The following is a 12,666-nucleotide window of genomic DNA, read 5'->3' on the forward strand; positions in this document are numbered from 1 at the left end:
ATTGGTCCTTCTGGCCTCTGAACTGAATGGGATTCAGGACCCATGGGATTACAAATCAGGTGTCGACGATCCTACTGTACTCCTTCAATAGTTTTTAGTTCTCATGTAGAAAAAAATGGAAAATTTAATTTTATATGCACCTAAGTGGAAAGATTAAAAATGGATAAAAGTTATAATTTGTGTAGTTCACATGCAGCCCCAGACACATATGACTCATATTTACTGGGAATTGTTCTTTCATAGAACTTCCAGTGAGGAAATGGCAACCTAGGCACCTATCAATTAGCAGTGACGGCATTCAGTGGAGATTGGCAGCTGGAGGGTAGATCTTGGCCACCAAATTCTCTCTGGAGAAAGTAGGGATTGTGAGATCATCCACATGTACCCTGGACAGCAACTCCTCCTAGGTAGACTGCAGGAACTGAGGTTTTTACAGTTGGCTGGTGATTCAAGTAGCTGGGAGCTGAAAGATTCCGTCTAACTTCATAGTTGTAATGTAGCCTAAATGGGCATAAAGTTTGGCTAAGCCTCATTTCTTAATTACGTTTGGTCATGACTATATGCTGAGGCGCACAGAACACCGTTAACCTTCCCACCAAAGTGATATCTATTTATCTACTTGCATTTGCATGCTTTCAAACTGCTAGGTAGGTAGAAGCTGGAGCCAGTAACTGGAGGTCATCCCATTGTTGATGCTTGGGTCTCGAACCTGGGCTGTCAGCTTCTGGGTAAGGATTGAAATATTTTTTTTTTGCCTTTTTGCCTTTAAAGCAGTGGCTCCCAACCTTTTTAATGCCGCGACCCCCCAACCAGTTGTAAGTCGAGGACTAAACAACCGGTTGTAAGTCGAGGACTAAACCGGTCGTAAGTCGAGGACTATCCAACCGGTCGTAAGTCAAGGACTTTCCCTGCCCGGGAGCGCTGCGCATGCGTGGTGCTGCCCCCTGTGCCGGCCAAGGCGTAGCTGGCAAGCGGCAGAGACGGAGCAGGCCGACCACCGGCTGGGCCACCAGCTGGCCCAACCCAAGGGAGGTAAGGCACCCGCTGGGCCCCACGCGCGTCAGCAACCCTCCCTGCTCCCGCTGGCCTCCCACCTCCCACCCCTGGCCCTCTTTTACTTACATTTTTAGTAGTTGCTCAGAAGGGAGGGGTGGAAACTTCCAGACAGCTCGCCTTCGCTGCAGACAACTTGCAGCACCGTTTGCAGAATGGGACTTTTGGTGGGCTCAGCAGGGCAGAGACAGCCTGGACAATTCCTATTGGCTTTTGAAAGCCAATAGAATTAGACTCTATTCAAGCCAATAGAATAAAAGGGAGTAGCACAGCTAAGGAAAAGGGGGGGGGGAGAAATGGCAGACTGCGTTGTTTGGTGACCCCCGTGAAATGGTCATTCGACCCCAAATGGGATCCCGACCCACAGGTTGAGAACCACTGCTTTAAAGCAAAATAACTTATGTGAAACTGTCTGGTGTCTTCATAACCTTTCACAAGTGGCCTATTGGATTGGTTGGCCCTATAAATCCATCAAATAATGTCACAGTATCCAGTTGCATGATAATTGAAGATGGCATCTGAGGAACACCTTTTTTAAGAAAGAAGTGCAACAAGTTCTCCAAATATTTTTACCTTCACTTAGCCCAGTGTTTCTCAACCTTGATAATTTTAAGGCATGTGGACTTCAACTCCCAGAATTCCACAGCCAGCAATGCTGGCTGTGGAATTCTGGGAGTTGAAGTCCACATGCCTTAAAATTGTCAAGGTTAAGAAACACTGACTAGCCGGAGGTGACTGTAAGTGAAAGTCAAAAAATATCAAGATAGCAATCATGCAATCTATTTCTCCTTAATGGTTGTTACAACACATGTCAAAAAGGGGTGGGGCTTTAGTTACATGGTCACACAACTGCCATTTTAACTTCCTTAATTACCATGACCCCTTGCAGACATTCCTATTTTTGTTTCTTTCATCTTTATGATAGAATCTCCCCTGCTTGCTTTAGTAAAATGGCAGAGATGAAAGGTATGCCCTCATTTGGGTTACATCGTTAAACTGTGTCTTGTGAAGTATTTGAGTATTCTGTCTCCTTCCGTCTTTCCAGAAATAATTACCCAGTACCAGATTTTTTTTTCTTTAGATTTTTTTCCTATCAGGTGAAGAATTGTTTTTAATTCCACCAGTTAATTTTTATGCTTCTTTTTCAAAAAAACTATTTTGGCCTCTGATTTTGACCTTGATTTTTTTTTTAAAGACACTGCATTGGTTATCATTTGCTGATTTTATCCTTGTTTTATTTGGCAAATTTCTACTTTTTTTTTTCTAAGTTTACATCAGCCAGAACCTTTCAGTACAATGTCATTCTAGGTATAAAATTTCAAATAAAAAGTTTATGACATTAACATACAAAATCCAAAAAGTTTGAAGATTTTTTTTCCCCTTTGGGAAAACCTATCCCATGTGTTCTAATTAGGTTAAAGTCCTTTAAAGCAGTACATTGTACTCTAAAGATAAACAATTGTGCTTTCTTAATGTATGTAACTCAGAGTCAAGATGCATCACTTCATACCTATCAGAATCTTCGAGATGGAAATGTAGGTTGAATACTGTTTGTGTGAACATAAACCTCCTCTGTCAGTCTTTAGGGGTATACAAATGCCAGTATATTCCCATCTGTAGATTTTTCTTTCCGTTCCTTTTGGCTTCCTTTGACTCCACAGCTTTCTCTTCTTCTTTCTCTGCTCCCTTCCAATCTTCCATGTGTAGAGGTAGCCTACAGTTGCTTCTCCTTACTGCTTTAGGGCTCTTGGTCTCATAGTTCATAACTGCAACAAAGTCTTCGCAAAATTAAAACTCTTTCCTCAGAGGAACCTTTCTTTCCTGGCCACCAACTTCTTTACACTGGTTTTTTTTTTTTTTTTTTTTTTGGTATGGCAGAAATAGACAAGGAGTTGTGAGCCAAATAAAGCATTTGTCTGATTTAATTAATGGACCTGGAGGATATATAAGGAATAATGAATGAATTGTTTTGAAATTGGAATTGTAAATCATTAGTGTATTTTCTATGGATATTTCTTTGGCTCCTAAAGTCATTTGGAAAATTGTTCTTGCTGCATTTATGTTCCCTCCACCATAGTTCCGTCATCTTCCAAAGCTCTCTCAAGAAAAACATCAAGAGGATCAAAGCTTCTTTTCAGAAAGCCTCCAATAATAAAATACACATACGGGTTGACACTACTGCTTATGGTGTCAAATAATACCGCCACTGAAAATGTTGGTACATGTAGTGCATCAAACCAAAATTCAATAGCGTTAAAAATTTTAACCGATACATCAAATACAAGAAAAAGAACAACAGTAGCAGTAATAGAAAGATCAAGTGTTGCTGGAGGAGTTTGCTGATTTTTTTTCTGCATTCTGATAAAAATAGCCAAAGTGTAAAAGACCATGATGGGAATAAAAATCAGGAACTCAAGAAATATTTGGAATAGATTTATGATTCTACACTGTAAAGTATTTTCATCCAAATATATGTAGAACCTTGGATAGCAAGCAAAGTATTCCAAAAGCGATACTAGGCCAGAAAATATCCACAATGTGATCACGAGAAAAAATGAAAAATGCTCTGGCCGATGACATTGATACCAGGTAAAGAAAAAAACAGATAAATACCTTTCAAAGCAGAGAGCTGTTAGAATATAGAAGCTGCAATTGTATCCAACTGCGTATATCAGTTCTATTATGTAGGACACAGATGCATTGACAGGATTTGGTTTTAAAAATAACATAAAATAAATATATAGATAGATTAGAATACCAAGATCAGCAATAGTTATATTTAGGACATATACGGTAAACCTGGTCTTCTTAATTTTAAAGGAAAGAAACAAAATAACCACTAGGTTTCCAAATATTCCCAAAATGCTGACTGGAAGAGCAATAAGGATCATTGCTTATGTCAGTGTGGTGTGCTTTCTGTGCCACTTCAGTCTCATTTTCATTCGCTGGGTCAGCATATATGGAATATTGCTAATCTGTTCTGGCACAACACTGTTCACATGTTTTGAAATTGTTCTCAACCTGTCAAAAGCAAACACAATTTCTTGTTATTATGTTATGGGCTCTGTTCACGCAGATATCTAATGGGATTTTGTATTGAGTCGTGGTGGCGCAGTGGTTAGAATGCAGTACGGCAGGCTACTTCTGCTGACTGCCAGCTGCCAACAGTTTGGCAGTTTGATTCTCACCGGCTCAAGGTTGACTCAGCCTTCCATCCTTCCAAGGTCAGCAAAATGAAGACCCAGATTGTTGGGGCAATAAACTGACTCTGTAAACCGCTTAGAAAGGGTTGGAAAATACTGTGAAGCAGTATATAAGTCTAAATGCTATTGCTAGTGCTATTGCAAAAAGAAAATCTGTAAACCATATTTTTTTCACCTGTTACACAAAACTACAAGTAATCTTCAATAAACAACCACAAGTGGAATTGGCAATTTTGGTTGCTGAGCTGAATGAAAATGCAACTGTTCTTACAATCTTATTTCAGCTTTGCTCTGTTTTACCAATCTGAAAAGTCATAAATGTAAGGATTGGCCATAAACTTTTTTATCATTGTAAATACAAACGGTCACTCCCTGAGGCAATCGCTAAACCAGAACTATTATGTCATGTTACATGATTATTACTGTTTCTTCATTCACCTAACAATAGAGAGGAAAGGGAATTTAAATTGATAATTTATTTATCCAGACAAATTTCTACATAATCCTCCAAATAGTTTCCCTGGTGATAAGATGATTGATCATATATAGAAATCATTTTTAATATAATTTAAAGCAAAGGGATCAAGTCTATTTATTTGGTAATACATTTTATCTAAATCAACAAATGTGTGTTAAAAGTCTTTTTCTTACATTTCTTAGTAAAATGGCTTTTCCAGAACAAAATTACAACACGCAAGGACTCCTTTTCAGAAGTGACCACTTCAATATACAATAATACAATGTGAACCAGTATTGCATTCTAAATATAATATCTGGATTTGTGCCTAAATATTAAATGTTTTATGCCCAATAATTCCCACATGAACAAGGCAATCAGCAAACAGGTGCTGCAGATTCTAGAGATCAGATTGTTCATAGCAATTTCTGTGCTAGACTGGGGCCCAATACTAATTTAAATGGTTCTAGATACCTCTTTAATTACTGATAAGGTAAGTAACCAGTAATCCTTTAGGTATTATTAACTGGCTATATCAGCAAAGGGAAGGGATGCTGGGAGATGTAGTTTGGCAACATTGGGAAGACTACAGGGTCTCCATTCTTATATTGTCTATGCTGGAACTGTCCACAATCACCTATTAAGACGCTGATTACGTAAAATAACTTGTATTGGAACTTATCAGTATCTACTTGAAGAGACTACTTATCCAATCACCTGCAGATCAAACTCTTAACTCTGCCTCTCTGAAGCCAATACAGAATTCCTCTTGAGGAATAGCAAACAGGTTAGGAAAGACAGGAGAGGTCAACACATTAAACTTATTTCTGAAGAAAACACCAAAGAAAAAAGATGATTTTCATTTGTCTTAGTTCCAAACTTCCTTCCAGCTATTACAAGGACTATTCTACTTTTGGTGCAGTGATCTCTTTTAACAGTGCGATCCCTGGTTAAATATTCTTATAACCAAATTACAGAATACATTATACAAGATTATGTTCACAAATTCCTAGAATGCCTCTTAAATAGACACTTGTTGTAGTTAATAAATTTGTCTATCAAATTAGATAGAAAAGTAAATGCTACCATGGTTATAACCCCATATTTTTTCAACTGTCTTTGATCAAGTTTCTGGTTCACCATAAACATCTAATCTACGACCAGGTGCCTATGATGATGTATGGACCAAACAACAGAATGAGAATCCCATGACCTCACAGCAACTGTTAACCATAGTTTAACTGTGCTCAAAAGAGTATCATTCTGAATCTGTTTCATTGTGAATTTTGTCTTGGTTTGAGCACAAAGCCCCTCTTAATTTCCAAATAGGAATAGATGATCTATAATATAAAAGAGGCAAGCCCACTATGACTTATGCTTATCATTTTTAAGGGGTATCTTCTCTGGTTTATCAATATGCAGCTCAGAAACCAGAGATAACTGGAAAGAAATCACAAATAAATTAATAACTAGTACTTACATAATTATAGCTTGGAATACGTGGAGTAGTCTCATTTTAATCTTATTAGTATTGTTGGATTGTATATATTACTCCATTTTTCTTCTAATTAGAATTTATTTTAATCTGCATTGTTCTATATGCAATTTCTCCCAATACTGTGTGTTATCTTTCTACATTTGCACCTTTGAATGAGAAATGATAATGATTTATATGGTTTATATTCCCCACAGGTGAATGATAGTGATTTATATGGTTGTCTGACCCACAGGTGAATCAATTTTTCCCATTTTGATCCAATTGAAAACCATGGCAGGTTTTCTTCACGTTCCAAAGTACAGTAGTTAATTGTAGTGCACTCGTCCATGTAGCTACCTACTGAATTTTATTCCATTTGAATTGCTAAATAGTATCATCATAGATTGCAAATAAGTTTATGCTCCTTTATTTGTTTCCTTCTGATTAGGACAAATACCCCATTTATTTGTTTCCTTCTGATTAGGACAAATACCCCATTATTTGTTTCCTTCTGATTAGGACAAATACCCCAAATACCTGAGAAAAATGAACATACTGTAAGCAAATATATGCATAAAACTTCTTCCTCCTTCTCTTCAGGTTCTCAAAGTTTTTATCACTAGCTCTTCATGGTTTACTGTGATTTGTTGACAAAGCTTAACTGACTAGGTTCTCATAAGCTAAACCCACAGGATGTATACGTCATGCATGATCTACTGCGATGTGTCTACCAGCCAGACTAAAAGTGCTATGTATTGCTGGGATCCCCAGTCTTGTGCCTTTGGACAAGTTCACTGACTAGATAGCTAGTTTCCCCATTTGCTTTTTATTTTTTAATGTTTCCATTTGTTGCTCAGAGGTGGATATACTGAAAAAGGGAACTTCACCCTGAGTATCTCTATTTCCAAGAATGCTTTTAGGCTCCATAGGATATCTAGCATTTGAAAATAAAATTGTCAGCTTGCCTTATCTCTCAAACCCATTGGAGAATGCTGTTTTGTGCTTTCTTCACAATGAGTGCCTGTAAGGAGTCAAACATGGGTGATCCTTACCTTCTCCTTGACCTGGAGAGGAGTTCGAAGCAGCTATTCCCCATCATCGGCTCCTAATTCAGTCATGCTTGCTGGCTTTGGAAAAAGCACAGTTGAGCTCAATCTGCTATGCTGTGCCGGAAGCCAATCGTTATCATTTTTTAAAAAATAAAATATTCTGTTATGTTTTATAGAAACAAATCTGTGCTTTGAAATGTGAGGTTCAGATCCCACCTATCATTCTTGACCAGTTATTTATCTCTCAAGCCTATCAGGATAAATGGCCTCTGGAGTAGAAGACTGGGTTCCACATAACATTTTGAACTCGGAAGTACTTTTGCCCAGTGCTTTTTTTCTATAAAAAAAAAAAAAAGGTGCCGGAACTCACACGCATCATATAACCCGTCTTGCCTACCCTACAAGGTTCCATCCAAAAAAGGTGCCGGAACTCCATTCTGGGCGTTCTATGAGGAAAAAAAGCCCTGCTTTTGCCTTGTTCTTGAATGCTTAGAGTAGGCAGTAGTTTGCCTTCTTGAAAAATCTGTTTTTCAAGGAAACATGTTTACAAGGATAGTCATTTTTTGAATGGGCAAGTCCCCTTTTTCCGAATGGACTTACAACAAAGTAAGATTCCAGATGATGGCTTTTGACACTAGCCCGAAACGATTGGGAATCCCAGAGACTCTGGATGCTGCTTTCAAATGATCATCATTCAGTTTGTACTTTTACAGCAGAGTACTTAGCTAGATTTCTTTTTTAAAAATAAAAAGGAGCATCTCTGAATCCTCATTTTTATGTGCTTCTAATACAGGTAGTCCTCATCTTTCGACCACAATTGAGCCCAAAATTTCTGTTGCTAAGTGAGACAGTTGTTGAGTGAATTTTGCCCCATCTCACGACCTTTCTGGCCATGGTTGTTAAGTGAATCACTGCAGTTGTTAAGTTAGTGACAAGGTTGTTAAGTCAATCTGGCTTCCCACATTGGCTTTGCTTGTCAGAAAATCGCAAAAGGTGGTCAGGTGAGCTTGGCACAAACATGAACTGGTTGCCTGGCATCCAAATTGTGATCACGTGATCATGGAATGCTGCAGTGGACATGTGAAAAATGGTCATCGGTCACTTTTTTCAGTGACATAACTTTGAATGGTCACTAAGTGAACTGTTGTACTGTAAGTCGAGGACTCCCTGTATTTTGGCTTTAGGGGACTGCTTAGCTTTCTCAATGGTCTGATTGTACTGCCTACACTTCTTTAGAATTTTCATTGAATGATCAACTCTTAAGAGTTCATTGGTTCATTCTGTGGTGGCTCAGCTGATAATTGCATAAGCATTGCCCCCTCCATTCACAAAGAACAATACAAATTGGCATGAAATGTGCAGGTAGTTTTTTTATATACATATATGTTTTATATGCCTGCACGATATAATTTTCATACTGGGAATACCATACCAAGGTGATTTGTTCACCTGCCCCATCTACTACCCTGCTCTTGTTGTTGAGGAGCAATTTAAGGTCTCTGTTTTGGCTTCTTGCGGTTCTTTTTAAAAAACAATCCTGAACTGGACCACCCTTCTGATGGAAGACTTTCTTTTGCAAGATAAAACACCTGTCCACTTTACAAGTTGGTCACCTTTGCCTCCTGCATGAAGTTTGGTTGGAGTGCTTTGAATTTGTACCAGCTGATCTCCTTATCTCTGCTCAGTGCCAAGAACGAGGGCTTGGTATGTTATGGGGCATAGCACAGAATACACAGTCATATACTCAAAGTCAGTAACAGTGCTTAACAATATTTGTAAAGAATTTATTTTGCAGCAGAGAATGCACATCCATTTTCTTCTATGCATACAGTTGTTGGTTTTTCAGTCTGTGTTTGTGTTTTTACAGTCATGACAGTTTTGTCTGACAAAGCTATTCCAAGACACACACAGGATATCTCCATTTTCGGCTTCTTCCAATACCCAACAATGAGATATATCAAAGGACTGGCAGAACTAATGATAGACTCAAACAGTGCGCTAAGGTTACTCAGAATATATCCATCTATGCTGTTGACCCAGTACATTAAGATCCTAGCTAAGTTAAGCGGTACATTCAACATCAGAAAGAGAAGAACTGTGGTTACAATGACGATGTCTAGTCTCAGTGGAGGAGCTTCCTCTTGTCTCACATGAATTCTAATCCATATGCCCAAAGAAAAAAATACCATACTTGGAATAAAAATGGTTTGAGTGATGATTTCTATGATGGTTGAAGTTGTACAACTCTCAATGTCACTGAAGTGTATTTCTTTTATTGGAGAGCAAATATAGTGGGTCACAATTGATAACAGGGTGGTGAACCCCCACAAGAAAAAGGACATAATGGCTGAGAAATTCACGGGCCGAAACTGTTTATACCAAATAGGGAAAAAGTGAATACACCATCTTTCAGCAGCGATCGCTGTAAAGATATAAAAGCCGACCTGATGACTGCTTAAATACAAAATATGCAATACATGGTGATACATTAAACTGAAATTCACTGGTGCAAAAAACATAACATACTCAAAAATGATGCTGAAGGTCATAATGTTATTAGCAGCTGCCACACACACAAAATACAGGCTTAATTTAATCTTGATCTTGCAGCAAAGGAGCCACAAAATAATTGAATTTCCTATGAATCCCAAAATGCAGATCGGAAGACAGACAATTAGTATTTTTTCTTCTAAATCGTATTCCTCTATATCCAGAAATCGGGAAGACAAGGGACTTTCCTCTGCCTCCATGTTGCTATTAAAATGTTTCATACTTTTTCTTAGCCTGTCAAATCAAACACACTTATTAACATAGGTGGGAAACTTTGAACAAAATCACCTTTAAGATAAAAGAGACTTTGACTGGGAAGAGCCAACCTAGATTACCTACTGAATACCATAACATCAAGGATTTGTTAGCCCTCTTTGAGAAGACAAATGAACACCTTGCATTCTTTACCATTTACTTTCTTCCATTCCAATCCTCAGAAGAATCCTTAAATATTTACCTCTACTGTTTGTAATAACTTGAGCTAATTCTGGCTTCACTTCAATTTTCAGCAAAAGAAAGATTAGAATAGGTGATCAGCCATTGTTGTATTAATACTGTGTGCCACATGCTAACAGCACAATTTCAGCCAATGTGGGGCATTTGGTCAACGTAGCACATGTGCCATCAAAGCCCAATTTTACTCCCAAGTTGTGCAAACTAGAAACTACCAATATGATATCCCACCAACTAAATGCTGTATCCTGATACAATACACACTTGGAATATGACTTAGACTACTTTTTAGTCAGTATTGAGAAATATTGTACAATCTCATAAGTTGCACAGGTAATTCTCGGTTAACAATGGCAATGGGGACTGGAATTGCCATCAATAAATGGCAAAGGTCTAAAGTACAACAACATGCCCATGCTACTTAGTGCCAGCAATTCCAGCAGTCCCAGTTGGCATCATTAAGTGACGACTTTGTGACCACAACTTCCAATCTCCTGTTGGCTTCCCAATTGATTTTGCCTGTGGGAAGCCAGCAGGGAAGATGACAAATTGCTATCACATGACTGTGGGATGCTGTGATGGCCAGAATTCTGAGAACCAGTCATAACTTATCATTTGTTCAGCCCATCCTAATTTTGAATGGGTGCTGAACAAATGATCATTAAGCAAGGACCATCTGTGGGCTCCTTGGTGCTCTCTGAGTTTGATTGTTTTCTTGCCAATGTAGCACTGATGATGTTATGTAATTTGGTAATAAAATGTCTGCAAGAAAACAACCAAGCTCAGCACCAAGGACCTCTCTTTTCAACGCTGATCTACAAATGTTCTCTTCCAAAGGACCATTTGTGTTTGTCTTTTTCATCACATTCTTCTGAGATAAATTCTTCGTTCAATAGCATGGGAAAAGAAATGCCTCTTTTCCTTTGCTTTATTTTGGATGATGGGCAAGAGGTCTAATGTACAAAATCTCACTTCACCAAGCAGCAAGATACATTCCAAATTATTACCTGAGGATTGCAGCATAATTAGTAATAAACTCTGTTCTAACTAAGGATGCATTATCTTAATTTTCAGCACTTAATTTTTTTTCAAAGCACTTGGACGGGAAAAACAAAAGCATATCGCAAAAAAACAAAACCAATCATATATGATTGCCAGGCAAGGAAGAGAGATAATTAAATATCTTTATATAAAAAGTGAAAGCACTTTTTCTGCCTCCTAAAGCTTGCTTCCCAGAATGGATAAGCAATGCATTTACAAGATTATGTAACTATATTACAACCTATATTCTGTCAATTACTTCTGGATGAAAAAAAAATGTTTTAAGTGTTAAAATATCAATAGGCAAGAAACATTTCCCAGGATTAAAGTAGTACATAAAGCAAAGATTGGAGAAATAGATTGACTGTAGACTGGCAGAGTATATGATGAAATGTAGCAAGGGGAAATAAGATTGACCACAATTTATAGGACAGAGATGAGTAAGCCAGAAATAGGAAGGCTTGAAATTAGAAAGACGGGTGGGATGTTTTCTTCCATTGAGTTGGCAAGTATGAGAAACATCATCCTGTGGCCATTATGAATGGCACTTGACTGATCTTCCAACACCACTATTTTCCAAAGCCATAAGAAACTGGCCAAACCTCTACTTCAACTCATCTGTTGTTTTCTCATTTGAACATCAGTCTCAGTTAATTAACATTTAAAAGGGAAAGTTGTGGCTAATCCATAGTGCTTGGGTCTAAACCTTTGGCATGGTTATTACTCCTCTTTCCAGAAGAGTACCATTAAATTTCTTCAGGCTTTATTTTTGTTTTTTGTATCTCAGGTGTAATATATTCATTTTCTGTAGATCATTGAACAACCAATCCACTGACTGGATATTCTCAGGAAATACAAATCATATACTACAGTGTATTTTTGGCCAGTCCCTACAGGCATCTTAATCAGTCACTTAATGATGTCGTGGCAAGAAATGTAGGTTTTAAAAGATTAACATAAATATCTGTTAAACAAAATAATTAATACTAACATCAGATTCCAGTTCTCCTTTTAGTCTTCATTGATCAATCTTCTGTTTTTCACATTACTGCACTATAATTCTGCCAAGATAGAACTGGCTCCACAATTATGATGTGTTCCTTGTGTAACAAATGGAATACTAGAATCTCATGACCTCAGAGCAGTTGTTATTAATAGCATGGTAAGGTTCACAATAGAATCACTTGAGACCTATTAATCTAGCTTCAGTTTTCAGAGCCTGTCTTGTAGATGAATTGTTGTAAAGAAAAGAAGAAATATATGTACTTTTTAAAAAGTCTTTAGAATACATTTTGATTTTGTCAACAAAAGCATTTTTTGGTCATTTGATTAGAATGGTGGTGAAGGACAAAACTTCCACTTTTGGTCGTGTTCTAGACTAGA

At 37.7% G+C, this 12,666-nt stretch overlaps 2 protein-coding genes across 2 annotated transcripts; both read right to left on the reverse strand.

Annotated features, from left to right (window-relative positions):
• Positions 1 to 1,899: 1,899 nt before the first annotated feature.
• LOC120314828 (proto-oncogene Mas-like) lies at positions 1,900 to 5,872 on the reverse strand. Its single transcript, XM_039358333.1, has 2 exons — positions 5,800 to 5,872; positions 1,900 to 4,074 (listed from the first exon to the last, which is right to left on the reverse strand). Exon 2 carries the CDS (start codon positions 3,942 to 3,944, stop codon positions 3,111 to 3,113), a length of 834 nt encoding a protein of 277 aa, XP_039214267.1. The 5' UTR covers positions 3,945 to 4,074; positions 5,800 to 5,872; the 3' UTR covers positions 1,900 to 3,110.
• A 3,151-nt stretch (positions 5,873 to 9,023) lies between these two features.
• LOC120314817 (mas-related G-protein coupled receptor member H-like) lies at positions 9,024 to 12,381 on the reverse strand. The gene is made up of 2 exons (XM_039358307.1): positions 12,275 to 12,381; positions 9,024 to 10,023 (listed from the first exon to the last, which is right to left on the reverse strand). Coding segments are annotated over exons 1-2 (1,002 nt in total). The 5' UTR covers positions 12,277 to 12,381.
• Between the last annotated feature and the right edge of the window lie 285 nt (positions 12,382 to 12,666).

Source organism: Crotalus tigris, unplaced genomic scaffold (assembly GCF_016545835.1).
Source record: "Crotalus tigris isolate CLP2741 ecotype Arizona unplaced genomic scaffold, ASM1654583v1 scf7180000019007.31208882:3723066, whole genome shotgun sequence".
Lineage (NCBI taxonomy): Eukaryota > Metazoa > Chordata > Lepidosauria > Squamata > Viperidae > Crotalus > Crotalus tigris.